This window comes from Elephas maximus, chromosome 15 (genome assembly GCF_024166365.1).
Source record: "Elephas maximus indicus isolate mEleMax1 chromosome 15, mEleMax1 primary haplotype, whole genome shotgun sequence".
In the NCBI taxonomy this organism is placed as follows: Eukaryota; Metazoa; Chordata; class Mammalia; order Proboscidea; family Elephantidae; genus Elephas; species Elephas maximus.
Genome location: NC_064833.1, coordinates 1,203,038 through 1,228,795, shown reverse-complemented (window position 1 = coordinate 1,228,795; position 25,758 = coordinate 1,203,038). Strand labels below are relative to the sequence as shown.

The 25,758-nt window shown below is 60.6% G+C and overlaps 2 protein-coding genes and 1 long non-coding RNA gene across 9 annotated transcripts; 1 reads left to right on the top strand and 2 right to left on the bottom strand.

The window, feature by feature from the left end:
• Window positions 1-5,919: 5,919 nt before the first annotated feature.
• On the top strand, window positions 5,920-11,756 carry MAPK15 (mitogen-activated protein kinase 15). 3 transcript variants are annotated; one of them, XM_049854426.1, is made up of 14 exons: window positions 5,920-6,077; window positions 7,195-7,293; window positions 7,786-7,815; window positions 7,945-8,035; window positions 8,767-8,897; window positions 8,995-9,155; window positions 9,300-9,439; window positions 9,805-9,862; window positions 10,098-10,235; window positions 10,391-10,496; window positions 10,615-10,816; window positions 10,930-11,063; window positions 11,172-11,300; window positions 11,472-11,756. In XM_049854426.1, exons 1-14 carry the CDS (start codon window positions 6,009-6,011, stop codon window positions 11,637-11,639), a joined length of 1,656 nt encoding a protein of 551 aa, XP_049710383.1. In that variant the 5' UTR covers window positions 5,920-6,008; the 3' UTR covers window positions 11,640-11,756. The 3 variants fall into 3 exon arrangements, with proteins under 3 accessions (XP_049710383.1, XP_049710382.1, XP_049710384.1); XM_049854425.1 differs by lacking the exon at window positions 5,920-6,077 and having other exon boundaries at window positions 6,554-7,293; window positions 7,562-7,815; XM_049854427.1 differs by lacking the exons at window positions 5,920-6,077; window positions 11,472-11,756 and having other exon boundaries at window positions 6,554-7,293; window positions 7,562-7,815; window positions 11,146-11,261.
• On the bottom strand, window positions 7,659-11,294 carry LOC126058961 (uncharacterized). Its single transcript, XR_007513331.1, has 3 exons — window positions 10,967-11,294; window positions 8,775-8,843; window positions 7,659-7,990 (listed from the first exon to the last, which is right to left on the bottom strand). It is a non-coding gene; the product is annotated as an uncharacterized LOC126058961 (long non-coding RNA).
• A 2,089-nt stretch (window positions 11,757-13,845) lies between the features above and the next one.
• Window positions 13,846-23,885, bottom strand: FAM83H (family with sequence similarity 83 member H). 5 transcript variants are annotated; one of them, XM_049854181.1, is made up of 6 exons: window positions 23,795-23,885; window positions 18,725-19,186; window positions 17,786-17,950; window positions 17,595-17,719; window positions 14,599-17,374; window positions 13,846-14,054 (listed from the first exon to the last, which is right to left on the bottom strand). In XM_049854181.1, the coding sequence occupies exons 2-6, from the start codon at window positions 19,169-19,171 to the stop codon at window positions 13,902-13,904; spliced, it is 3,666 nt and encodes a 1,221-aa protein (XP_049710138.1). In that variant the 5' UTR covers window positions 19,172-19,186; window positions 23,795-23,885; the 3' UTR covers window positions 13,846-13,901. The 5 variants fall into 5 exon arrangements, with proteins under 5 accessions (XP_049710138.1, XP_049710137.1, XP_049710139.1 ...); XM_049854180.1 differs by lacking the exon at window positions 23,795-23,885 and adding an exon at window positions 23,206-23,327; XM_049854182.1 differs by lacking the exon at window positions 23,795-23,885 and adding an exon at window positions 22,299-22,974.
• Window positions 23,886-25,758: the final 1,873 nt, after the last annotated feature.

Here is a 25,758-nt window from a genome sequence, read left to right as displayed (position 1 = left end):
AGAAAGGTGGCAAGGAACCTCCGAAAAGAGCTGTAATATGGGTCAAGGGCTGTAATACTGAAGAGAGTGACAGGCCCAGATGTGGCCTAGTGGCAGAGTTGGTGGTGACAGATGGCAGGGCCAAAAGGATCCTATCCTGATGGGGCCAGGAGAAGCTGAGAGAGCTGTTTGCCTACATGCTTCCTGTCTTAGTCATCTAATGCTGCTATAACAGATCCCACAAGTGGATGGCTTTAACAAAGAGAAATTTATTCTCTCACAGTCTAGGAGGTTAGAAGTCTGAATTCAGAGTGACAACTCCAGGGGTAGGCTTTCTCTGTCTGTCAGATCTGGGGGAAGATCCTTGTCGTCAATCTTCCCCTGGTCGAGAGACTTCTCAGCACAGAGGCCCCAGGTCCAAGGGATGTGCTATTATCCTGGGTGCTGTTTAGTGGCAGTATGAGGTCCCCATGTCTCTCTGCTCACTTGTCTCTTTTATATTGCAAGGAGATTGGCTTAAGACACAACCTAATCTTGTAGATTGAGCCCTGCCTCATTAACATAACTGCCTCTAATCCTGTCTCATTAACATCATAGAGATAGGATTTACAACACACAGGAAAATCACATCAGATGACAAAATGGTGGATAAGCACACAATACTGGGAATCATGGCCTAGCCAAGTTGAGAGATTCTTTTGGGTAACACAGTCCAATCCATGACACTAACTAGTAGGTTTAGATATTATAACTCTCAAACTAGAATTTTCTGTTGGTAAACTGAGCAAAGTTGTAACTATCATACCTGGACAAAATAGAAGAGCATTAGATTTTCTGCTAGCCTTCCAAGGAACAGTTTGTGCCTTAAGAGATAAATGTTGCTGTGTTTATATTAATATGCAATCTGAGTGTTTTGCAGATTGTAGTTGCTGCTGAGACACATGAAAGGCAATTACTGATGCTGCTTATGTATAAACACCTCATAAGATTGTTTCCTGAGTTCAAAGACCTTAGGGTCATGGTTTCATTGTAATTTCAGACAATTAGTCTAATATTATTGTTAGTGTCTCTATTCTACTTCTTGGTTTGCTGTATGGTGTCTGGGATCTTAAAGACCAGATTGTGCTCAGCTACCATTTATCGAACATTTTTAATCACAGATTTTATAGTAAGCTCATGATCTAAAGGAGAGAACCATGAAAGAGTTATAATTCTCTTGGAATCCAGATTCCTGGCTTTCAAGGAAGTTGGGGTAACCCACACAGGCCATTGCCTTTGGGTGTCCTTTTGAATCTTGAGCTTTGAGAGAAAGAGAAAAATACACAAAAACAAAAACAGTTCCTGAAGCTACTTTTGGGTCAAACAATGGTCCAGATAAACCAGCAAGACCGTTTTGCTCTGGGTGTTGTGATTTTTTGAAGGGTTTGGTCTGTTTTGGGAAACTGACTCCAAAGATCAGACTGGGAGCTATGTTTAGGGTAAATCAGTAATCTGTTTAATCAGTCTTCAAGACAATGTTGTATGAAATACCTGTTTGATGTTTGTAATCAAACTCTCACCCCCTTACTATGCATAAATTTATGTATATTAAAGAAGCCAGGTTCTCAGAGGAGCTCAACCTCATGGCTCAGACTCCATTTTGTCTTAGGTTCCACTTCTGCTTCTGTGAAAGTGACCCATGACTGTTAACAGGTAAAGCAAGGAGGGGCAGCTTGCCCTTGGGAAGAACACTTAGTATGTTTTAAATAGATTAACCGAAGATCTCCAGTAGGAGTCCATCCTGTATTACCCTGCTAATCATGTATTCTTTGATAGAGACTTGGTCATCACATGCAAATTTTCTATACCTTCTGTTTCCCCTAGACAAACTTTGTGTGCTCCTTATGGATATATGTTTTTGTGCGGTGGATCCGACTATACTAGTTTAGATGATCCCTTTCCAACTAATAGTGAATTTATGTGGACAATTTCTTGTTTAGATTTTTTTAAATTGTGTTTTAAGTGAAAGTTTACAGTTCAAGTTAGTTTCTCATACAAAAATTTATATATACATTGTTCTGTGACCCTAGTTGCTATCCCTATGTCAGCACGCTCCTGCTTTCAATCTCGAATTTTCCATGTCCATTCTGCTAGCTCCTGTCCCTTTCTGCCTTCTCATCTTGCCTCTGGACAGGAGCTGCCCATTTAGCCTCATGTATCTAGTTGAACTAAGAAGCACATTCTTCAGAAGCATCATTTTATGTCTTATAGTCCAGTCTAATTTTTGTCTGAAGAGTTGGCTTCAGCAATGGTTTCAGTTCTGGGTTAACAGAGTCCGGGGGCCATGTCTTCTGGGCTTCCTCCAGTCTCAGTGTTACTAATTGCCAATCTGACACAAAGGGTCCTTGTCTTTTCCCAAGTAAGAATACACGTGAAAGACAAACTTTACCTTTAGCAAGCTTTATTTTGCTTGAGTCGAGCAAAAGGAGTCAGCAGGAATCTAAGCCTCTCTAAAAAACTGACTCGAAAAGGGAAGCAAGGCTAGGGCTTATATGGGTTCTGTGGAGACAGCAGAGTAATGAATAGCGGGCTTCTTTCAAGGGGCAGGTACTTCTCAGAACGGTGGTATATGTTAATTAGGTTTTGCATCCATCTGGAATCTAAGGTGGAATCTGCTGATATTCAAGATGAAGTCCTCTTGGCAGCCCTTGGCATCACTTATTATGGGATATAGCACAAGCACACTTGATCTTCGGCACTGCATCGCCATCTTCAGAGGGCTAAGGAAGGTAAAACAGTGGTCACACTTTGTTCTGCGCACGCGGAGCCTGTAAAGGAGGAGGGGACAAGATGGAGATAGTAATTCATGGGTTGTTTCAATCTTGTCTCATGTTGACAGGGTGGGTTCCTGTTCACCCAACTTCTAGATGGTCATCTTTTAACACCTCTTTTGTTCAGCTGCTGGCACAGTTAACCCCATCTGACTCGTCAGTCAGACCATTAAGTCTGGTCTTTTTACCAGAATTTGAGCTCTGCACCCCACTTTTCTCCTGCTCCATCAGGGACTCTCTGTGTGTCCCCTGTCAGGGCGGTCATTGGTGGTAGCCGGGCCCCATCTAGTTCTTCCGGTCTCAGGCTGATGGAGTCTCTGGTTTATGTGGCCGTTTTTGTCTCTTGGGCTAGTATTTTCCTTGTGTCTTTGGCGTTCTTCATTCTCCTTTTGTCCAGGTGGGATGGGATCAATTGATGCATCTTAGATGGCCACTCGCTAGCTTTTAAGACCCCAGACGCCACTCACCAAAGTGGGACGCAGAACATTTTCTTAATAAGGTTTGTTATGCCAATTGACTTAGATGTCTCCTGAAACCATGGTCCCCAGGTCCTCGCTCATGCTACTCTGCCCCTTCAAAGTGTTTGGTTGTATTCAGGAAACTTCTTAGCTTTCGGTTTAGTCCAGTTATGCTGACTTCCACTGTACTGTGTGTGGTCCTTCCCTTCACCTAAGATAATTCTTGTCTACACCCCACCCTCGTAACCTTCAAAGAATGTTTTCTTCTGTGTTTAAACATCTTCTTGAGTTCATATAATGGTGGTCTCCTACAATACTTGTCTTTTTGTTACTGACTAATTTCACTCAAGCTGAACAATGAATAAGGAAGACCAAAGAAGAATTGATGCCTGTGAATTGTGGTGTTGGCAAAGAATATTGAATATACCATGGACTGCCAAAAGAATGAACAAATTTGTCTTGGAAGAAGTACAACCAGAATGCTCCTCAGAAGCAAGAATGACAAGACTGTGTCTTGCATACCTTGGACATGTTGTCAGGAGGGATCGGTCCCTGGAGAAGGACATCATGTTTGGTAAAGTACAGGGTCATCAGAAAAGAGGAAGACCCTCAAAGAGATGGATTGACACACTGCAACAATCGTGAGCATGGCAAAGGACCGGGCAGTGTTTCATTCTGTGGAACATGGGGTCGCTATGAGTCGGAACGAACTTGATGGCACCTAACAACAAACTTTTACCAAGAAGTGTGACAGTTTCATTCTTTCTTGAGAGTTAAGTTTACAGATTCAAGAAAGACAAATTTTACTCCTGTAGGCATGTCAGTTTCCATAACAGAAGATAAAATACAATGTGTATTTTCCAACATTGAATGAAATTGTTTTACACTTTAGTGAGCACAGACCACAACAGAATGCTCATTTTTGTCTCCAACGCGACTCAAAAACCCTCGGTGTACAAGAAAGATTTGATTCATTATCCTTATTACATATGGAAGTAGATATTGTTCGGCAGCTTAACTGTGATGAAATCATTGAAGAGTTTGTAAGAGCAAAGAATAGCAATGTTTTTAATTATAACACGTTAGAGATGAAATATCTATCTAAAAATAAAATATAGTAATTTGTTGTAATACTTGTTTTCTGATCGTTAAATTTTCTTTAACGACATCTTTTGTTTATAATTATAACATTTATTACAAAACAAGTATCAAAACTCAAGTATGAGCCATTTAAAGCAAAATTTGTGAAAGTCAATTTTTCATTGTAGGAAATCAACAGAATTTTACACTGATTGTTGAAACAACTAAGTTCACTGACTCATTTTCTTTGTTGTAGAATATTCTTTTTTTTTTTTTAGAAAATGTGGTATCTTAGTACCCTGTATCCACTAAAATTTTATAATCCAGTTCATCCCATCCAGTTAAAATTGCATACACCACTTTTGCGTTCAAGTGCCATGATTAGCATTGGAAAAGACGCTACCTGACGGATAGCTTAGGCGCACACGCACACACACGTATGTATGTAGCTCACATATCCCCTTAGCATGTGCGGGGTAAGGGGGCACCACGGGTTATCGATGCCTAGGGCCCTCACAGGCTTCAGCCTGCCCTGTACCCACAGCTTTCCCCATCTCAGCCCCCGCCCTTCTGGACCCCCTGACCATGCACCTGCGGGTCATGTGATTCCTCTTTCTCACACCCACCGCCCCCCCACGGTAAATCTTAGGGGCTCTCCTGCAGCCAGAATCCACCCTCGTCCCTCCACATACCCTGGCTGGAGCCACGCTCCTCTCTTGCTCCCCTGGTCTCCCTGCTTCCACCCTTGTTCCTTTGGTGTGTCCCTCCAGCCCCCCGCCCAGTGTATTCACAGCGCTGGGACCAGTCCCCGTTCAATCCAGAGGACCAGCGGTTCACGCTCCCCCCTCCCATCTCCCGGTCTGCGTCCTAGCGCTCCAGCCACGCGGGACTCCCTGTGGTCCTAGTGCACCTGTGGGCCTTTGCCCTAGCTGTCCCCTCCGATGCTCTCCAATCTTCAAAGGCTTCAGCTCCCCTTTTCTTCCCTGGGCACCCCGCCGCCCCAGCCCCCTGGCCCTGGTTTTCCTCCGAGGCTCTGATCCCGGTCTGGCCTTTAACCACCGGAGCACAGAAGAGCCCCCTAAGCCAGTCTTGCAAACTCGCCTCCTCCGCTTCCCTGTCCTGGACACTTTCGCTCAAGTCCCGGCCCCGGAACCTCTGCCCTCACACTCTGCAATTCTGGACGGACCCCTGGGAGGTCTCGGTTGCCTCGCGGGCTTGGAACCTGCCCACTCCAGGCCCCCAAACAACTCCGGAATGGAGGGCGTTGTCTGCAAGGGGCGCCCTAAACATCCAGACTGTCTTGGCGGAGCCCAACAGCCACGCGGAGGGCGGACAGAGCTTGCAGGCCGCGGGGAGAGCACGTGCAAACTCAGGCGGCTGCAGACGGCTCCGCGCGCGCGCCGGAGGTGGGGAGACACAGGACACTCGCTCGGGGCGTGCGCCTGGGCAGCGAGGGTCCGAGCCGCCCAGTCCCGCTGCCGCCGCGCCATGGATCCTAGATGCCGCACCGGGGCGGGCCCGGGCTGGGCGGAGCTTGGGTCGCCGGCCCGTCTCCACCCCCGCAGCGCAGGCGCTAGGAGAGGCCCCGCGCGGCCGTCGGTTCCCAAGGCAACCGGATAACAGCTCCGGTGGTGTCTGCAGGCTGAAACCGAGCGCGGCCCGGCGCGGGCGGGCAGCCGGCATGTGCGCGGCGGAGGTGGACCAGCACGTCGCGCAGAGATACCTACTCAAGCGGCGTCTGGGGAAGGGGGTGAGCTCCGCAGACCCCGGGCGTAGGGGCGGGGGCACAGGCCTGCGGGAGAGGCCAGTGCAGGTTGTGAGCGACTCCGGGGCCCACGTCCTGCCTCCTCCACGGTCTGGGAAAACCACCCAACCTCTCTGTGCCTTGGTTTCCTTACTGGGTAACAGACTCTAACAGTGCCTGCTTGCAGGGGACCTGTCAGGGGCCTGGCTCCAGGCGGCAGTCGGGGCCCCCAGAGGCCTCAGGCCCAAGAAACCCCGGTCCCTCCCCGCAACACCGTCCCGTCTTCCTGGGCCGCCTCTTCCTTCGCCCACAGGACACCCCGGGGAGGCCAGGCTCACCCACTTCAGTCGATAAAGGGGGAGTGAATCAATCCCAGTATCGGCCGGCGGGGCTCCTGGGCCCTGGAAGCACAGAGATCATGTGTCTGGCGGTGGGGCGGGGAGAAGGGGGTGGGGAAGATGCAGGAAGAGCGTTCTCGACGCAGGAACTGTATGTGCAAAGGCCCCGAGGCCAGCACCTGCTTCGCTGATGGGGAAACAGGGTTCAGCGGAGTGACCCGGGGAGTGATGACGTGTCCCATTGTGGGCGACTGCAGCTTTTAGTCCGAGTGATGCGCGACACGGGGACTTTAGAAGGCTTGTCCTTCCGCTCTGCTGAGGATAGACTATGGGAGGCGGGCAGGAGTGGTAGGAAGTAGTTGGCTCCTGGATGAACTCTCAAGGCAGCCTCCATGATTGGCTGGAGGGCTGGATGGGGCTGTGAGAGAAGGGAGTGGCTGTCCCCCAGGCCAGGGCCAACTTCACCCTCCTGCGAGGACCTTCCATCTTCGACCTCATTTCCTCCCAGACCCCTCCCACAGCCTTAACAGGAAAGTCTCCATGTTTCACCTCCTCATCTCCCTTGATCCCATCACTCTCCTCAGCAGGATGCTGGAGTCCCAGGCAGCCGGCAGTTGTGCGGTGGGGTCCTCGCCCCTCACTACAGCCCCTCCCCACACCTCCGCCCCTCCCAGGACTCCAGAGAGAGGAAGGACAGATTCTCCAGTCTGCTGGGGGCTATCTCGGTGGGTAGGGGATGGCTGGCCTCTGGCCCTGTGCCCAGCAGGCTGACTGCTCCTCCCTAGGCCTATGGCATCGTATGGAAGGCAGTAGATCGGAGAACTGGAGAGGTTGTGGCCATCAAGAAAATCTTTGATGCCTTTAGAGACAAGACTGATGCCCAGGTAAGTGATGGGGGAAAGTGGGGGGGGGGCAGGTGAGTGATGGGGAAAGGGAGTGAGGGCAGGTGAGTGATGGGGAAGAGAGGGGGGTGAGGGCAGGTGAGTGATGGGGAAGGGGTGAGACAGGTGAGTGATGGGGAAGGGGGTGAGGGCAGGTGAGTGATGGGGAAGGGGTGAGGGCAGGTGAGTGATGGGGAAGGGGGTGAGGGCCGGTGAGTGATGAGGAAGAGAGGGGGATGAGAGCAGAGTGTGACCCTCTTCTGCCTGGAAGCTCCAGGGTAGATGCGAGGCCCCCACCACAGCGCCATCCAGCAGCGGTTCTTGGGACTTCTCAGAATGGGCCTCCCCCACCCACCTCACCTCCCACGGCTCTGGACCCCTGACCAACACAAGCGCTCTCCCTCTGACCAGCTGGTGTCTGGGGACCAGCGCTCCGCAGCCTTGAGAACTCTTTCCCGCCTGCTCTGCTCCACACCCATTTTTCTCTCATTCCAGAGAACGTTCCGGGAGATCGTGCTCCTCCAGGTGCGTGGCTGAGGCTGTTCTGTCCGCATCCCTTTCTGGGTGCAGCTTTTTCAGACGAGGGGGAGCCTGGGCCCTTCAGCGCCCAGAGTGCAGCCCCCACCTTCCAGCAGCCCACAACTCCCTCCGCAGGAGATTGGGGACCATCCCAACATCATCCGCCTCCTCGATGTGATCCCTGCAGAGAACGACAGGGACATCTACCTGGTGTTTGAGTCTATGGGTAAGCTGATGTGCATGTGTGGGGCTCAGCCCCCAGCGTACCCCTGCCCTGGTCCTGGACCCCTCCCCAGGTGCCCACGGGAACCCATCTGGAGGCATGCTGCCTCTGTGACCCTCTGTCACCTGGGTCCCTGCAGTGGCCAGCCCCCTGGCCTGGGGGCAGTGTCCTTGTGCCCAAGAACAAATGGCCAGAGTGTGTCTGCTTCCAGGGCCAATTAGACCACCTTGACCGTCTGCTCAGGAGACAAGGCTCTTTCCCACTGTCAGCAGCTGCGTTTTCCCATTTCCACTTGCTCCTCTAAACCAAGGGCAACGTGAGATGAAAATTTACAGTAATTTCACAAAAGTTTATTCTGTACCTACAAAGACCTGAACAGGGCTGCTGGCAGTATAAGCGCCAGGAGACATCTGTAATGGTGGCTCTGGGGGAGGCCAGCAGGGCCCAGGGACTGCAGGCAGGGGGCTGGCGAAGGGCCCACAGGCGGGTTGAAAGTGGGGCAGACCTTCATGTCCTCGCTGTGTCCCTTCATCCCCCCCCCCAGACCATGCCCTGGTGGATCCCCATCCTGGTCCCCTCTCCTCTGCCCCCCCAGACTGACCTGCACTCCTCTCCCGGCCGCCTCACCCCCGCAGACACTGACCTGCACCCCTACCCAGTCCCTTTCTCCTCCACCCCCCCCCAGACTGACCTGCACTCCTCTCCCGGCCGCATCACCCCACCCCTCCCCCCAGACACTGACCTGAACGCAGTCATCCGGAAGGGCAAGCTGCTGAAGGACATCCACAAGCGTTACATCTTCTACCAGCTCCTGCGGGCCACCAAGTTCATCCACTCAGGGAATGTCATCCACCGGGACCAGAAGGTGCAGCCCCCCAGCACGCTAGCACTGCTGCTTCATCCTCCCCCAGCACCCACGCTGTGTGCACTGCTACCAGCCCACAGCCCCCCTCCTCCCCCAGCCATCCAATGTTCTCCTGGACGCCAACTGCTTGGTGAAGCTCTGTGACTTTGGCCTTGCTCGCTCCCTGAGTCAGCTCCCTGAGGGGCCTGGCCAGGCCCTGACGGAGTATGTGGCCACACGCTGGTACCGGGCCCCAGAGGTGCTGCTGTCCTCATGCCGGTAACACCGAGACACCCCCACCCCCCTTCCGCCTGCGGATCCCCCAGGGCATGGCCTCCTCCCAGCCTGGCCCCCAGATCCACCTTTCTGCCTTGGCCCCCCCCCCCCAGGCTGGCTGTCCCCATGGTACCACAACTTTCCCAGGTACACCCCTGGGGTAGATATGTGGAGTCTGGGCTGCATCCTGGGGGAGATGCTTCGTGGGAGGCCCCTGTTCCCTGGCTCCTCCACCCTCCACCAGCTGGAGCTGATCCTGGAGAGTGTGCCGCTGCCTTCAGAGGACGGTGAGCGTGTGTCCAGACACGCAGCAGGGCCCAGGACCCAGCTGCGGGAAGACAGTGCCTGGCTGGGGGGCAGACAGTGCCTGGGGAAGCTGGGACCCGTGTGCCTTGCCAAAGAGGGCCTTGGATAGGAGCTGAGAGAGGAGGTGGGAGTCGTTCCTTTTGTGGGGGGACCCGCGCAGGAGGGGCTTCCCCTCTGCTGTGCTGAATGGTAGCTACAGGGCTTTTTCCCTGAAGTGTGAGGGTGCCTGTATGGGGGAGTGTGTGCAGGTGGGCTGCATGTTGCACACGTGGAATGCACATGTATGCATCTCGCCCCTTCTGATTTTCCCACTGGTCACACCATCTTCTGCCTTCTCCACCCCCAGACTTCCAGGCTCTCGGCTCAGGCTACAGCGCTTCTGTTCTGCACCGCCTGGGGGCCCGGTGAGTGGGGGCGCTCTGTCCTGGGGCAGGGCGGCACGCGGGGCTGTGTGGAGGCGTGAGGCCTGACCTCTCCCGAGGGGCTGTGAGGGTGGGTGTGGGGTCGGGGAGGAGGCACGAAGGCAGGGATCCACAGAGACGAGAAAGCAAACCGAGCCCCCGGCCCCTGACGTGGATCTGGGATGGGGTTCGCGGGTCGATGCCCTGGAGAGGGGGTGACGGTCTGGGCTGCCCGCAGGCCACGGCAGACGCTGGACGCCCTTCTGCCGCCGGACACCCCCCCGGAGGCCCTGGACCTGCTCAGGCGGCTCTTGGTGTTTGCGCCTGACAAGCGGCTCAGCGCGGCCCAAGCCCTGCAGCACCCCTACGTGCAGAGGTGCGGGCGGGCAAGGGGCGTGGCCCCACAGGACAAGCCCCTGGAATAGGGCCGCGGCCAAGGGACCAGGCCCCAAAGTGAAGCGGGTCCCAAGGGTTGACAGGCGCACCCGAGGGGCTGACCTGACCGAGCCCCGGCCGCCCGCTTTTCCGCAGTTTCCACTGCCCGGCCCGCGAGTGGACACTGGAGGCGCATGTGCGGCTTCCGGTGCGTGAGGGAGAGCAGCTCTCGGCCCCCGAGTATCGCAGCCGGCTCTATCAGGTGCCCGGCCCGCCACCCCGCCATTCCCTGTCCGCGGGCGCCCTCGGCCCTCCCCCGACCTCAGGGACCCCCCCAGTACGCCCACGCCCTGCACCTCTGAGCGCCCCTCCTCCCGCAGATGGTCCTGGAGCGGAGGGGCGACAGGCACGTCCAGAGACAGGCGGGCCTGGGGAGCGCGCCGCCGGGGGGAAGGCCGAGGGCCTCCGGGCCCCGGGAGCACCGGCTAGAGCCCGGACCTGTCCCGCAGCTCCCCTCGGGGGTGCCTGCGCAGAGCTCCGGAGCCAGGCCGCGGAGCAGCAGCGCTCACGACCCTGCGCACGGTGTGTGACCTAGGAGCACCCCCGCACTGAGCATGGCCGCAGCCCCGCCTGCGGGCCCACCAACGTCCGCGGCGCGGAGCCCCTAACCCTGGGCTGATCTTGCGACCCCACAGAAACCCCCGGCGGAGCCAAGAACATTCCCAGACAGACCTTGGCCCTCTTGCTCCAGCCTCCGCTCCCAGGAGCCTTCGGGAGGGGGAGAAGGCCCCCCGGGGTGGCGGCGGAGTCCTCGTCTGCACCCTCGTGGGTGAGTCATGGGGGGGTGGGGAGGGTCCCTCCCCGCCCCCAGCTGACCCTTTCCAAGGGCCTGTTGCACCCCTGTCTGCCAGTGACCGGGTGACGCGCCCCTCGCCAGATGAAGCTCCGCGTCAAGGGGGCTGTGCCCTCCCTGACCTCTCAGGCGGCGGCGGAGGTGGCTAACCAGGCGCTGATACGGAGGGAGCGCACCCCGGGCCGTGGGGTGAAGGCGGCTGGAGCCCCACGGGTGAGCCTGGCCCCGCCCTGTCCACGCCCACCGCCGGCTCACCTCCCTCAGGGCCCGCCCTCCTCCCTCCGCCCCGCCCCTTCCCACTCCACTCCGCCCCGCCCCTTCCCCATCCGCCCCGCCCCCTCCGGGGAGCCCGGCTCACTCCAGGTCCCTCGCGGGCCTCCCCAGGAGCTCCAGCCCGGGCCCCGGCCGGGCCGGAAGATGTTCTCCTTCTCCACCTTGCAAGGGGCCCAGGGCGCCGCGAGGGCCTCGCTCGGGGGCTACTCCCAAGACTACGGAACCGTCTGCCTCTCGGCGCTGGGCCGCCTGCCCCTGCCCCCGGGACCCCGCGCGTGAGCAGCCCCACCTCCTTTAGCCCCGCCCTCCCAGTTCCAGCCCAGCTTCCCAGTCGCGCGCCTCTCCCCGGTCGGTCCCCCGACAGTTCTCGGCCTTTTCCCAGTTCCAGTGCTCCCCGCCCCTCCCCCAGCCCCCGACGCTCTCCCTGTCCCCCCCACCCCCGGGCGCACCCCGCCCTTCTCTCAGTCCCCAACACTTCTTGTCCCCGGTATTCCCCGCCCTGCCCCGCCGCCCTGCATACGCCACCCCAGCCTTTCCCCTCAGCCTTCCTCTTTGCCGGGCCACATTCGAGTTCCAGGGAGCTTGTCTGGACTCCTTGTGGAGTGGACGACGCTCCCACCCAGCCCCAATTACCTCCTCCAATAAAGTCTTGATCGACCCCAGCCTCACTGCCCATCCTTCTGTCTGCCTGAGGAGCTTCCTTTTGTGGCTATGCCTCCCCCATCTGAGGGCCCCACCACCTTCCCAGGGTCCCCACTGCCCTGTCCTGAAACCCTTCCATCCTGGGTCTAGGACACAAGCCCAAGGAGAAGCCCTTTGTCCCCTTGTGTTAGCACCCTTTGCCAGCCCCTCACCCAGTGGAGGCCTTCCCTTTTGGCTCCCATCACTGGGGTGGCCTGCAGAGTAGGCATGGGGTCAGCATCCTGTCCTTTGCCCCCACCCTGGCTCCAGCTACCCTGCTGGTCCCTGAGCACAAGACCCCAGACAGGGACTGCTGCAGGGGCCCTGCTGCCCCAGTGTGATCCTGGGGGGCAGAGCTGTGCGTCTGTGATATGATACTGAGCCAGAGAGGGTAAGGGGGAGTGATGGTGGGGCAGTCCCCCTTCCCTTGGGGTCTAGCCCCAGACTGGTCATTGTCAGTGCCCAGCTACGCCCACCCCACACCAGCACAGTGACTCAGGGCTGGGCCCTGGAGAAGAATCAAGGTGGGTCTCCAGGCCCTGGTGGGCAGGGTGGCTGGGCAGCCAGGGGATATCTTGCCAGACTCAAGGCTCCCTTCTCTGGTCACCACCAGGCAAAGGGCCTGCTGTGACTCCAAGTGTGGGAGACAAGATCTCAGGGGGGCACAGAGCTGCATACCGTGGTTCATAGATGCCCCACACTGCACCCACCGTGGGCTGGGGCCGGGACCCATTGGGCCACTTCCCAGCTGCCCTGTCTGGGGGAGCTCCAAGTCTGCCACGTGTGACCTGGGGTGTGATGGAGGCTGGCTGCCACATGGGTGGGAGGGGTGAAGTGTAGTGACAGTTGCTGGGTGGTCCCCCGGGGGCACGGCAGAGGCCTGGCCTGCAATAGTGCCCGCCATAGTCACAGACAAGCAGGGAGTCCTTGAAGAGGGGTTCAGAGAGCAGAGCGCCCAGGCTGGGAGAGGGTTGGCTGCCAGAGAGGACAGAGAGGCAGGGGCCATGGATGGGAGGTGAGCCAGTCAGTGAGACTAGCCAAGCTGCCTCCTGGGGCTGCAGCGGGTCAGTTTGTGGAGCTTCAGGAGTCCGAGGCACAGTCCTGTGGTAACAAGCATGGACAAAGGCAGCCATGGAAAGAATCCACTGCCCAGAATGAAGCAGGTGAGGGGGGCCCACAGTCCAGCCCTGCTCGCCAGGCAAGGGAGTAAAGAAGGGTTGGACGGGTGGCTGCCAGGCAGCCCAGCACAGGGGAGGACCTGCTGGCTTGGTGACCTGGGGACCTGGGTGGGCGCCAGTGGGCGCCGAGGAAGGGAGAGGAGAAGGGGAGGGAGGCCTGAAGGGGCGGAAGGATGCCGGCGGAGGGTAGAGAGTGGAGATGGGGGTGTCCAGATGGGAAACATGGAGAGTCCGCCAGGTTGAAGGGCCGTGCATGTTGCAACGTATGACTGAGTGATCATAAATACTTGGGAATGTGTCACTTCAACTAAAAACATAGGAGGAACCTGGACAGTTCTCGGTGAGAGAGGAAGGGAACCAAGATCAAAGGTGGCGGTGGGTCTGCCAGAGCAGGGACTGAGACAAACCCTGTCCTCAGCCCTTACCTGCCCCATGGCCCCTCTGGCCCCACACCTGTGCGAGGACAGTGCCCCACACCAGCCTTTCAGGGGCAAAATTGGCTAGGGGGGCCTCTGAGTGTGTGTCTGTTGGTGTGTGAATGGGTGCAGGGATACCTGGAGGCTGGGCCACGTCGTCTGTCCAGAGTGGGTTTTATTGTGCTGCAAAGCCCAGCCCACCCACCCCTCTCCAGGCCTTGGCTGAAGCCTAGCTGGAGGAGAAGGCCGATCCGCAGGACAGTCCCTCAGGGGTCCCTGTGGCACCCCCTCCTAGTCACTGCCCAGAGGGGCATCCTGTGGGTCTGGACCCACCCCTTCCTCACAAGCTGCTGTAGCCAGCCTTTCCTTCCGGAGGCCCCAGGAGGCAGAGTCCAAGCAGGGAAGGAAGGAAGCCAGGTCTGGATGGAGAGGGAGAGAGAGAGAAGGAGAAAGAGGCATCAGGAGACAGTGAAGAGGCAATGGGGAAAGGGGAACCTTGAGAACACAGAAGCCCTGAGAGAAGAGACCCTGAGAGTAAGGATGGGGGACTGAGGTCCCAAAAGGTGGGGCTCTGGGGAGAAAGAAGGTCCAGAGCAGACCTGAAGCCCAAGGAGATGGAAAGGAGCCAGTGCAGAGGGTGGGGGGTGGGGGGACGACTGAGGCCAGGATGGAAGTGCTGAGAAGGGAGGTGGGGAAGAAAGTGCCAGGGCAATGAGGGGCGAGACCCCGGCAGGAGGGAGCCCTGTCAGCCCGGTGGAACCAAGCTCTGGCTGTGCTTAGCCAGCCCAAGACTGCTTCAGGCAGAGGGCCTGGGGCCTGGGGCCTGGGGCCTGCGTCTCCCAGCCCAGCCCAGCCGGCAGTCTGGGTGGTGGGTGGCAGTGATTTGCCTGGCATGGGCTGGGCCCCTGGGCCTCACTTCTTGCCCTTGAATGTGCCCAGGATCTTGGGCATGAACTTGCCCACCTTGCTGTCCCTGGCGTCTTCCTCAGCCAGGCCCTCTCCAGCGCTAGCGCCGCCGGCATCCTCCTTCTTGCAGAAGACCTCGAAACGGCTGTACACGCGCTTCTCCTTGCGCATGCTTTCCATGCGCCGCAGCAGCCGGTCGCGCTCCTCCGCGGTGGCCGGCAGCGTGCGGCTCAGCCGGCCCTGGGCCCCGAAGCTGTCCGAGCGGAAGATGGCCGAACATTTGTCCTTGTCAGACATGTCAGGGGCCAGGCCGCTGGAAGCTGGTGGGCGGCCGAGATCGGGGCTGTTGTGGGCCGGGATGGGCCCTGGCGCGGGGGCCCCACGATGCTTCTGGCCGTGGGCGCTGATCTGCTCCAGAATGGCCTTGGTGTCGTCCCGCAGGTTGCTGCTGTACAAGGCATTGGCCGTGGCCGAGGCCACTCGCGCCCGCGGACCCCGCTCTTCCGCGGCGGCTTCGGTGCTGTCGCCCCGGCCCAGCGACGGCCGCCGGGGGCTCTCGGGCTGCCCATTCTCCTGTGGCACAAAGCTGCCCTCCTCTTCTGGCCGCCGCTCGCCCTTGGGGCTTAGCAGCTGCCTGAGGCGCAGGGAGCCCTTGCGCAGGACCTCCATGGGTCCGCCCGTCGGCTCATCTGCGGGCCCGGCCTTTGGGGCCTCCCCGGCCAGGGCAAGGGTGAGGCTGCCCCTGCGCTCAGGCACGGGGGGCACCGGGCTGCTCCTGCGCTCGGGTACAGGGGGCACTGGGCTTCCCCTGCGCTCGGGAACCGGGGGAACTGGGCTGCCTCTATGCTCTGGGTAGGTCGAGGCGGGGCTCCCCATCTGCTCAGTAAATCCTAGTGTTGGGCTGCCCCTCCGAGTGGGAAGCCCAGGTGTGGGGCTCCCCTTGCACTCGGGGTGGGCCGAAGTGGGGCTTCCCTTCAGCTCCGAATGTTGTACCTGGTGTATTCCGGGCCCCTCCAAGGGGGGGCTGTTCCGCCTTTGCGGGGAGGTCCCCCGACCCTGGGGTGCGAGGAAGCGGGAGGGCAGCCTGTCGGCGCCACCGCCGCCTAGAGTGTCTAGCAGCTGCGAGGCCGTGAGCGTGGCGGCTCCCGGCTGCCGCTCGGCCTCCTGGTGCAGCCGCTGCGCGAAGGAATCGCGCAGGTCGAGCAGGCAGCTCTCGAGGCTGCGGCGCTCAGCTGCCGCGCCGCTGGGAGCTGCCACCTCCTCCTTCCACGCCTGGGACATGACCGCCTTACTGTGGCTGGCAACATTAACTGCACCACCTGCATCACGGGCCGGGCCCCTGTACTTCTCTAGGAGCTCGGCCACCTTGGCTGAGGCAGTGGAGCGCACGGCCTCACCACCTGGGCCCACCGTCTCGTTGACCGTCTGCTCCTTGTGCATCAGCTGCACCTTCTCAGTGGTGGTGGTGGCGACCCCGCCCACGCCCTCCGCCTGCGACGTACTGAAGATAAGGGAGGAGCGCAGCCGCGAGCTGCGCTGCATCAGCGGGTTCGGGCGTGAGCGGAAGCAGTCCTGCTTGGCCAGGCCCGATTCCTCCAGGCCCTCCCGCTCTGAGCTGTCACCGCCCCCAGAGTCCAGCCCTGGGCCTTTGGCTGGGAAGGCTGCGGGACTGCGGAAGGCTGAAGGGAGCAGGTCCCCAGCGACTGCCCGACCCCCGGGGCCTAGCACGTCATCTTCATAGGCCTCGGCCTCCATGGGTGCCGGCAGGCCCTCGTCGCCCGCGTCCTCCCCGTGGCTGCCGCTTAGGTAGGAGGCCAGGCGCCAGTGCCGCAGGCCGGCGCGCCCCTCGGGCCCGCCTCTGCGCTCCGGCTCTGCCTCCGGCGCGGCCTCTGGGCCCAGCCTGGCCGCCGCCTGGCATGGGAAGCGTTGACCCAGGTTGGGGCGCAGGAGCCCGCTGGGCTCCATGGCGCGGGGGCCTGGCCCGAAGGGGGGGTCAGAGCCGTGGCGTACCTCGCGCGATGCGCTGGACGGCACGTAGTCCAGGCGCAGGTGGCTGTCGGGCCCCAGGTCGGGGAAGCGCGGCCCGCCGCCCAGTGCGATGTCCTCGTGATCCCCGAAGCCAGGGCGGCCGGCGCGCAGCTTCTCGAACAGGCCCTGTGGGCGTGCCGGCGCAAGCTGCGGGTCCCACTGATAGTGCTGCTGGTAGAGCTGGTCGCGCTGAAAGTGGCTAGTCTGGAAGCGGAAGTCGTCGCCGTGGGTGAGGAACGTCTGCCGTGACACCTGCCGCGCGGCCGCGAAGTTCTCCACGGCGCCCAAGCCATCGGCTGCAGCAGCGTAGCTGTGCCGCTTGAAGGCGTCCATTTCCAGATGCCGCGCCTGGAACAAGCCGCGCGGCCCCGCCAGCTCCCCGCCGGGCCCGGCCTCAGCGTCCAGCCGCCGCGACAGTGGCCGCAGCCCCGCGTGTGGTTCCAGGACGGCTCCGGGCCCCCTCAGCGGCTCCTCCCGGCGGAAGGCCGACAGAAAGTGTCGATCGGGGTCGAGGAAAGAGGGGAAGCCCAGGCCCTCTTCCCGCGGCAGCGGGAACAGCAGGTGAGCCCGCTTGGGGAAAGAGAAAGGGGTCGGCGCCCCGGGCCCCGGGCAGCCCACGAGAGGCCCAGCGCCCGCATATGGAGCCAAGGCATAGGCGTCCATGCGGGCCAGCGCCCCGGCAGAGGGCACCAGGGGCTCCGATTGTGCGAATAGTATGCGGAACTCCTCATCGAAGCTGGACACCAGTTCGCCCTGGAACACGTGCGCCAGGCTGCGGTGGATCTTCTCGAAGGACCACATGAAGCTGGGGGTGGGGGTGGAGGACGGGGAGCAAGTCAGGGGTGGCCCGGGGCTAAGAGACACGAGCATTGGGGTGGGAGGCACTGGAGGCGGAGGCCAGACCGGGGGGTGTACCCTCGCTCAGAGACCAAGCAGGGGCGGGGCTTGAATGGGGGCTGGGCGGAGGGGCGGGGCCGGGCTGAGACTGGCTTTGGGTGGGAGGGGGGAGGCGGGGCTGGGCGCACCTGTAGTTCCCGCTCATCACCACCGCGCAGTCCACCAGCAGGAACTTCTCCTTCACATGGCCCTTGAAGGACTTGCCCGTGCGGCAGTAGTAGGTGGGGCCTGCCACGGTGCGCACACGCAGGAACTGGGGGAGGGAAGAGCGTCAGTTTTTGCCAAGAGGTCTCTCCTCCCGCCCCGTCGGGTAACTCACATCCACGTGGTGCAGGTTGACACGGCACTTGTCTGCCATGTCAAGGAAGTGCTGTGCGTTCATCTCATCCAGCAGGATGTAGACGGGGACTCGGCGTGCCGCTGCCTCCAGCATCTCGCTCAGCAGGTCCACGTCGGTGAACATGTCCATCACCACGGCCACTACCTGAGAAGGAGGGCCACAGATGGAGGGCAGACTCCCTTGCAGTCCCCACCCCATTCTCCAGCCTCACCTCCACGGCCCACGGGGCCCACTGGATCACCCACAAACACTGTCAAAGGCCACGAGCCCATCCCAGGGGAAGGGTCAGGGAATGGGGTGGAAGTGGGGATGCCAGAGCCTCTATGGGAGGGGTCTGACAGACGAGGTGATGGACTGCTGGCCGGGTAGGTGGCCCATGAGCTACACCAGACAGGCAGAGGGCCTGCATCTTGGGGAGAAGGAGGGGCTGTCCTTCAACTGGGGGGGCTCTCCCTTGGGCAGAAAACCCCGGACTGGAGGGTGGCACCTGACCAGGGGAGTCCCTGCAATCCCCCTGCTCTACAGAGGACTAAGCCCCAGGGTCCTCTTCTGCAGGGTGTGGAGAGGGCTGGGCAGCGGCAACCCCAGTCCCACGGTTAAACACACTCTGATTGCTAACTGCCTGGTGGAAGTAAGAAGTCTTTGGCTGGGCCACGGGCCACTGGTCAGGACGAGAGTGTCCCCAGAAAAATAAATCTGGGCTGGGAGAGGCCACTAGCCCCTGGTGATGCCCTTGGATCTCTGCCATGGACTCCCCACTGCAGTCCAGGACCCTCAGCTTGGACACCCCACCTTGGCTCATGCCAGGGCTCCTGCCGGATGCCTGCAGTGGCCTGGCCCATCCCAAGCTGGCCACACTTGTGCTTCACGCCTTCACCCTCACACTCCTGCTTCAAGATCCACCTGATGGCAGCGTACCTGCTGGGCGGAGCGGATCATCCTGCGTGCTTCGTCCTTGATGCTGGGGCTCTCAGGTGGCGGTGGCTGTACCAGCGTGGTGACCTCTGTGCCCTGGAAGCCAAAGGTCAGGGGCCAGCCCAAGTCGAGCTCAGGCACGGCCTGGTCTGAGTTCACGGGCCAGTAGGTGCCCGAGGAGCCGTCCATATCCATATCGGGCGGGCTGCCCTCGGGGGACTCGCCGGCAGCATGCTGCGGGGGTCGCAGGTGGCGGCTCACGTGATCCAACTCCTCGGGGCACAAGAAGGCTGGGGCCCCCTCAGATGCCAGGAAGCGGTTGTAGGCCTCTGGCCCGCCCTCAGCCAGTGCGTCCACTGCCAGGCGGTAGTACTCTTTGTAGTGAGGAGGCAGGTACCCGGGTGCCAACGGGTTGTCCCCCTGTGAGGAGCTCTGGGAGCGACGGGCCATGTCGGGGCCACGGGCCTGTGAGAGGGGGCAGACAGACAGGTTACCTGGGGGAGGGGCACTGGAGCCCTTCCCCACCCTCACACATGGACACGCATTGGGGAGGGGGACCTTGGAGTTCAGCGCAGGCTGGGAACCAAGCCCAGCTCTTAGGGCAGGCAACCCCAGGCCCCAGTGTGTCCCTAGCTGGGAAGGGGGACATCAGGGAAGAGCATCAAGCCCTCTGGAGGGCCCCTGTTCCAGGCCTAGGACCCAAGGATGGCCTTGAACCCCAGCTTTCAGGCAAGGGCTTGGCTCCTCCCCCAGCCCCCCAAAACTGCTGCCTTTGAGCTGACGCTGGCTCATGGCAACCTGGTGTGTGACAGTAGAACTGGGTTGCACAGGATTTTCTTGGCTGTAATCTTTACAGAAGCCGATCGCCAGGCCTTTCTTCCAGGCTGGGTAGGTGTGAACCGCGGGCAAACCATGTGTGGCACCCAGGACTCCATCCCCTACCCCCATACAGGGTTATATTTGACTTTGGTGGCCTGTGGTGTTTTTGCTTTGTGAGCTCCTTCTTCCATTAAAAAAAAAAAAAAAAAAACCCAAAAATGTTAAAAGTTCTATTTCCTGACTGCTGGTATAAGGACAAATATAATCTAAGGAGATATTGTTCCTGTCCACTTTTTCCCTTCTGATTTTAGAAGACATGAACACATTCTTGTGGGCCCCTGTCCCCACTGCCTGGTTTATCTTGTCAACTGCCTGGGGCTGCTGGGCAAGCCGCTCTACCCCTGGGCCTATGCTGCCACGGCAGAACACAAGTTCTGGGTTGGCATGAGGCTGGACACAGGTGAGCTAAGGACACAAGGTTTGTGACTGCCATTATCCTGGGAAAGGCGGCCTGAAGCCCCACTACATGATTGAATCGTGTCCCCCAGAAAGATGTGTTCAAGTCCTAACCCTTGCACCTGTGAAGGTGACCTTGTTTGGGTCTTTGAGGATGCTTTCCAGTAACAAGAGGCCACACTGGAGTCGGGGTTGGGGGGGGGGTCCTAATCCCTTCTGAGTGGTGTCTTTTAAGACAGACACGGAGACAGAGAGAAGATGAACATGTGACAACTGAGTTACAATGCAGCTGCAAGCCAAGGGATGCCCAGGGCCGCCAGAAGCCAGGAGAGACAAGGAAGGGTTTCCCCTAGAGCCCTGAAGGGAGCACGACCCTGCTGACACCCTGAATTCAGACTCCCAGGCTCCAGAGCCGTGAGACGATAAATTTCTGTTCTTATAAGCCCACCACTGTGTTTTGTTACAGCTGCCTCGGGGCTCTAGGACTCTCCCACCCGAGCCTCAGCCCATCTGGTCACACCTCCTCCCTGTCCCCCCGCCCCCACCTATTCACAGAGCTCCAGCCCTTCCATCAATGTCCAAGGCCAGCTGATGGCCCTCTCCATCTCTGACAAACCTGCCTGGATCTGGGCTGCAGCCTATTCCTTGTCCAACCTTAGAGTCCTGTCCCCACCAAGCCTGTCCACGTGGCAGTGATGACCTCCCCAAGTCTTGGGGTCACCACCATGTTCCTGCTGCACTTGGAAAGCTAGGGCCTCTGTGGTGGCTAGCAGGCCTGTCCCCTCACCTCTCCCCCCAACTTCACACCCCCACCTGATCTCCACAGGGCCTCTGGGGCCTGGCCTCTCCTGGAACGTGGCAGTGCCCTTGGAGGCCAGGTGAGGCCACTCTTGGGCTCCTAGGGCCTGTCTGCACCTGTCACTGAAGTTCCTGGATACCTGTCTACCCCACCCCCGCTGTGCCCCCTCGTGACACCCGGGAGGGGGCCCTTGTCCTTCCTGCACTGAGGCTCCTGGCTGGGGTCATGGCTTTGCAGGCTGCCCAGAGGGGAACAACACTGTCCCCAGGAGCAACCAGGTCTGGCGGGACAGGGTGAGTGCTGGCTGGGTGGCTGTGCTGCACTGGGGTCAGAGGGACACAATTGCTTGTGAATGCGGGAGCCAGAATGCTTTTGTAGGACAGGCAATGTGAGGACCCATCCTGGCTGGCTTCCCCATGGGTGACATGCTAGCTGAATGTGGAGATGGGTGGTGGGGCACTCTGCTGCCGCCTGGGAGACACAGCCTGGTCTGAGAAGAGACTTGGTCCCAACATTCCTTGTGGGGTCATTTTTGCTATCCGACTGCATCCAGGTCCCCATTGTACCTGTCCTCATGAGGGCTGTACCAGGAACAGACTGAAGCTGACTACATGGGGTGAGTGGCGCTGTGGGGGCCATGCCTCATGCTATAACTGACCACAGTGGGCAAAATGTGTTTTTGAGGAGGTCTCACCATGTGTGACCATGGTGGACCCAACTGTGGTGTTTGGCTGTGCCAGGGTCATACGTTTCCAGCTACCCTGTCTCTGCTGAGGTTAGTGTTTGACTACACAGAGGTAGGAGACATTGCTCTGTATCAGACTGGAGCAGTGTCATGCACCGTGTCTGACCACAGGGAACGGGGCACTGCCCTATGGACTCTGAGAACTGCATGTCACCATCTGGAAGAAGCCACACAAGAAGTGATACTGTCCCATTTGATGTCCTCTGGAAGGGTCAGGCTGCATGTATGGGGGCGGTCTCCCGGAACTAGGGTACTGCTGTTGGCAGGGAACCTCCCACCAGACTTGACCTTCGAGGAGGGGCACCCAAATATGGTGTGATAACAGGGGGCTGCCCTAGGGCCCCACTCAAAAACACCAGATTTCCAGGGACTATTCCTTGGCCATTTCCTCTCGGGGTTCGCACCCCCACTGCGGACTCCCCTGGGCAGTGACCACGCCCCAGACAGCAGTTTGCTGCCAAACCCTGGTGGCATAGTGGTTAAGTGCTATGGCTGCTAACCCAAAGGTCGTGAGTTGGAATGCACCAGGCGCTCCTTGGAAACTCTATGGGGCAGTTCTACTCTGTCCTGTAGGGTCACTATGAGTCGGAATCGACTCCACGGCAACCGGCAACGCGTTTGGTTTTTGGTTTTGTCTGGGACCCGCTACAGTGCCCCTCCCCACACATTTACCTACGGAACACCTGCCCCGAGGTAGGGAGGCGCCTTAATCCCACCCAGGCCCATGACTCAGCAGAATCCACTCCTCTGTCGCTGACCTCTGACCCGAAGCCAGACAAAACCTTCAGATGCCTCCCCAGGGGTTCCTTCACTTCGGCCTTTGAGAACCTTGTCACTGCCCACCTTCACTGCCCACCGAGTAGAAGGTGGGCGTTTAAGTGCCTGGAACAAGGATCTCGAGGGAAGAGTGTGGGGCTAAGGCACAAAGGGGCGACTCTGCGCCACGTATGGCAGGGCGGGGCGTGAGACACGTTCGCGGGAGGAGGGGGCCTTATAGACATCAGGTTTCAGGCCAGGAGGTGGGTTCCAGTGGTTGGGGCTCCCCGACCGGAAGTTGGGTGAGCTGTAGTTTTATGGGGCGCTCACACAGGGGCGAAGGGGGTTAGCGGACACCAGGAAGTTAGCGGCTGGCCAGCCCAGGGTGCCATCCGCTCACTCCAGTCCAGGGGTGTGGGCCGAAAAACCGGGCCACTTGCTCTCCCAGGCCACCCAGCACGTCGCGGCTTGGGCGGGAAGTTCCCGGGGAAGGGTCCCACAGCGCCCAGGCCCTGCCCCCCCACCCCCGCCCAAGACACACACTCGAGCTAGTGCGCCAGGGCGAGAGCACCGCCTGGGTAGGCTCTCCTCGGGCCGGACTCTTCCCCTCGGCGCTTCCGGGGCCGGCATCGCCCGAGGCCGCTACGTCCACCCCGCACACGCGGTCTGTGGCCCCTGAGGAGCTGCCGCCCCCGCCCCCGCCCCCACCCGGGCCCGCGGCCCGCTCCGCGCACACGCTCGACTCCCGCCGCCCGGCTTGGGGTCGCGGCCCAGGTGCGCCGGTAGGGCGGCCAGGTGCGCGGCGCTAATTGCGGCGGCGCCGGGGGGAGACGGGCCGCACACCCCGCCCCACCCGCCGGCACCCCCTCGGGCACGCCTGCCCCGCCCGGCCGGGGGAGGGGTCCCTACCTGGCCAGGTGCGCAGGGTCTCGGCAGAGGGACAGCAGGAGCCGACCGCCGCCCAGCGGCCCTCGCGGTCCGGTCGGTCCGCCAGCCACTCCCTGCCGCGGCCCGCCCGCCGGCCTGATTCACGCGCCCGCCCCCGCCCCGCCCGCCGCCCCGCCGCCTGCCTGCCCGGGCAGCACCTGGAGGCGGGGCGCCCCACCCGCCGGCGCGCCCGCATTCCTCCGCCCGCGCCCCCGGAGCCCCCCACCCCCCGGAGCCCCGCGCCCCCGGAGACCCCCGTCCCCGAGCCCCGCGCCCCCGGAGCCCCCCCACCCCCCGGAGCTCCGCGCCCCCGGAGACCCCCACCCCCGGAGCCTCGCGCCCCCGGAGACCCCCGCCCCCGAGCCCCGCGCCCCCGGAGCCCCCCCAGCCCCCGGAGCTCCGCGCCCCCGGAGACCCCCACCCCCCGGAGCCTCGCGCCCCCGGAGACCCCCGCCCCCGAAGCCCCCCCACCCCCCGCCCGCGCCCCCCGGTCCCCCCGCGCCCCGCCCCCCGCCCCCCGAGACCCCAGCCCGCGCCCGGGGACCGGGGAGGCCCGCGCTGTGACCCTGACCGCAGCGCCCCCGGAGACCACTGAGGCCCGACTTCAGGGCCTTGGAGCCCGCGGGCGCCCGTACTGCTAACAAATTTCACGTCCCTACGCCTGACCCCTGACCCTTGCCCCGGAAATGGGGGCGAGTCGGAAGTTCCGGCTCTGTCGCTAGGCAACGGGCCAGCCCCGACGCGAGGGGCGGGGCTTCTGATCTGGGCGGTGAGTTTGGGAGGCAGGTGAGGCAGGTGAGGCCGTGGCGGCGGCTCTAAAGCCCGGGCGGGGCCGGGCCTGGGGACTCGACGCTCACACGGGGTCCCCTTCCATATACTGACTCCCACACGTATAGGGAGCCTCGCATGCAACCGTCTGTACACGCACAGGTGACCCCTCAAGTATCCGCCCCCGAAGGGACAGGGGATCCAGCACCCGTAAAGAATCCTACATGCGTACCAATCCCCCCACTCACACCGACCCCACAAGCAACCCAGCAAGTTAAGACTCCCGCAGGCATAGGAGACCCCCACCGGCATACGGGGACTCTGTACGCATCGACCCCACAAGCACAGGAGGTTCCCAAGGCACCGAGTGCGGCATTGGCGGATTCCCCACGCTGGCGGAGTCCCAACGCCCGCTCATCCCCGGCCCCAATTCCACCTTGAGCAGGGAAGGCTCGGCTGCCTTTCGGTCCCCAGCACCCCCAGTACCTACAAGCACTTCAGATCCCTTCTCAGAACCCCAGTTCCCTCTCAGACCCTCCCTGAAGGCTCCTCAGCCTCCTTTGTCCCTGCCCTGCCTGAACCATCAGTCCAATCAGCCTGGCTCCTGACCCCCTCCCGGCACCCTGCTCCTTCCCTGGTCACCCTCCCCTGCCCCCCAGCACCCTGCTCCTTCCCTGGTCACATCCCCACCCCCCAGCATCCTGCTCCTTCCCTGGTCACCCTCCCCTGCCCCCCAGCACCCTGCTCCTTCCCTGGTTACCCCCCCAGCACCCTGCTCCTTCCCTGGTCACCCTGCCTGTCCCCCCAGCACCCTGCTCCTTCCCTGGTCACCCTGCCTGTCCCAGATATCTCTTGAACCTCCTTTCTGCCAGTCTTGAGTCACATCCCATCTCCTTCCCTCTCTGGCTGTGGTGATCGAATTTTCTCTGTGTTCAGGGTCTTAGCGACACTAGTTCCTTCCTCACCCCCTCGGTGACACCGAACAGTGCCAGCTCGGTGCTGAGAACACAGGCATGGGGTCAAACCAGTGTCCAGGCCATCATGCTGCAGTGGGGGCGTGAGGGGCTCTGGGGAAGACCTCAGCGAGCCTGGGGGACCAGAGACGCCTCCCTGGGGAAGTGATCTGTGGGGTGAGCTGGCTGCACTGGGGAGGAATGTTCCCTCCAGGCCCCAACAGCCACATATACCAAGGCCAGGAAAAGACAGCATGGGGCGTCAGTGGCTACTGGGTGGGAAGGTGGTAAAGACTTCATCAGAGGGGGCTGTGCTCCAATGTGTGCCCTGGGATGCTGCCTGTCCAGCTGGGAGCCCAGTGTGGGGCAGGGAGACAGGTACCAGAGCCAGACCCTGGGGAGGATCGGGGAGCCAGGTAGAGGGTAGGCGAGTAAGGATGAGGGGCAGGTGGGCTGCAGCTAGGCACACAGACCCTATAGACCCCATGCCAGTGTGTGTAGGGGCTGCTCTGCTGCCTGGCCCTCTGCCACTCTAAGCACCCCCTCCGTGGGCCTTTTCCTACCTACCCTCAGGAGGATGAGCAGTAAGAAGAGGGAGACCAGATCTACATCAGGGAAGGGGCAGAAGTCAGGCCCCACGGCCAAGCCAAGACCCCCTGCTGGTGAGTGCACCCTCCGGCCTCCAGGGACCCCCATTCAAACACTGACCCTGGAAGACCCTCTCTGAAGCCACCCAGGACACCTCCTCTGAGAAGGCCCTTCCCCTGAGAGTGGCCTCCCAGAGCGCCCTGGCTTGGGCTCAGGTGTAAGAGAT

Bases quoted from the DNA above. Each gene is read 5' to 3' on its own strand.
- FAM83H (XM_049854181.1), bottom strand. From the start codon at position 19,171: ATGGCCCGTCGCTCCCAGAGCTCCTCACAGGGGGACAACCCGTTGGCA. The intron at 17,951-18,724 runs GTACGCTGCCAT...CCTCCTTCTCAG, and splicing joins TGATCCGCTCCGCCCAGCAG to GTAGTGGCCGTGGTGATGGA. The intron at 17,720-17,785 runs GTGAGTTACCCG...TCCCTCCCCCAG, and splicing joins TCAACCTGCACCACGTGGAT to TTCCTGCGTGTGCGCACCGT.
- MAPK15 (XM_049854425.1), top strand. From the start codon at position 7,573: ATGCGAGGCCCCCACCACAGCGCCATCCAGCAGCGGTTCTTGGGACTT. The intron at 9,156-9,299 runs GTAACACCGAGA...CAACTTTCCCAG, and splicing joins GTGCTGCTGTCCTCATGCCG to GTACACCCCTGGGGTAGATA. The intron at 11,301-11,471 runs GTGAGCCTGGCC...GGGCCTCCCCAG, and splicing joins AGGCGGCTGGAGCCCCACGG to GAGCTCCAGCCCGGGCCCCG.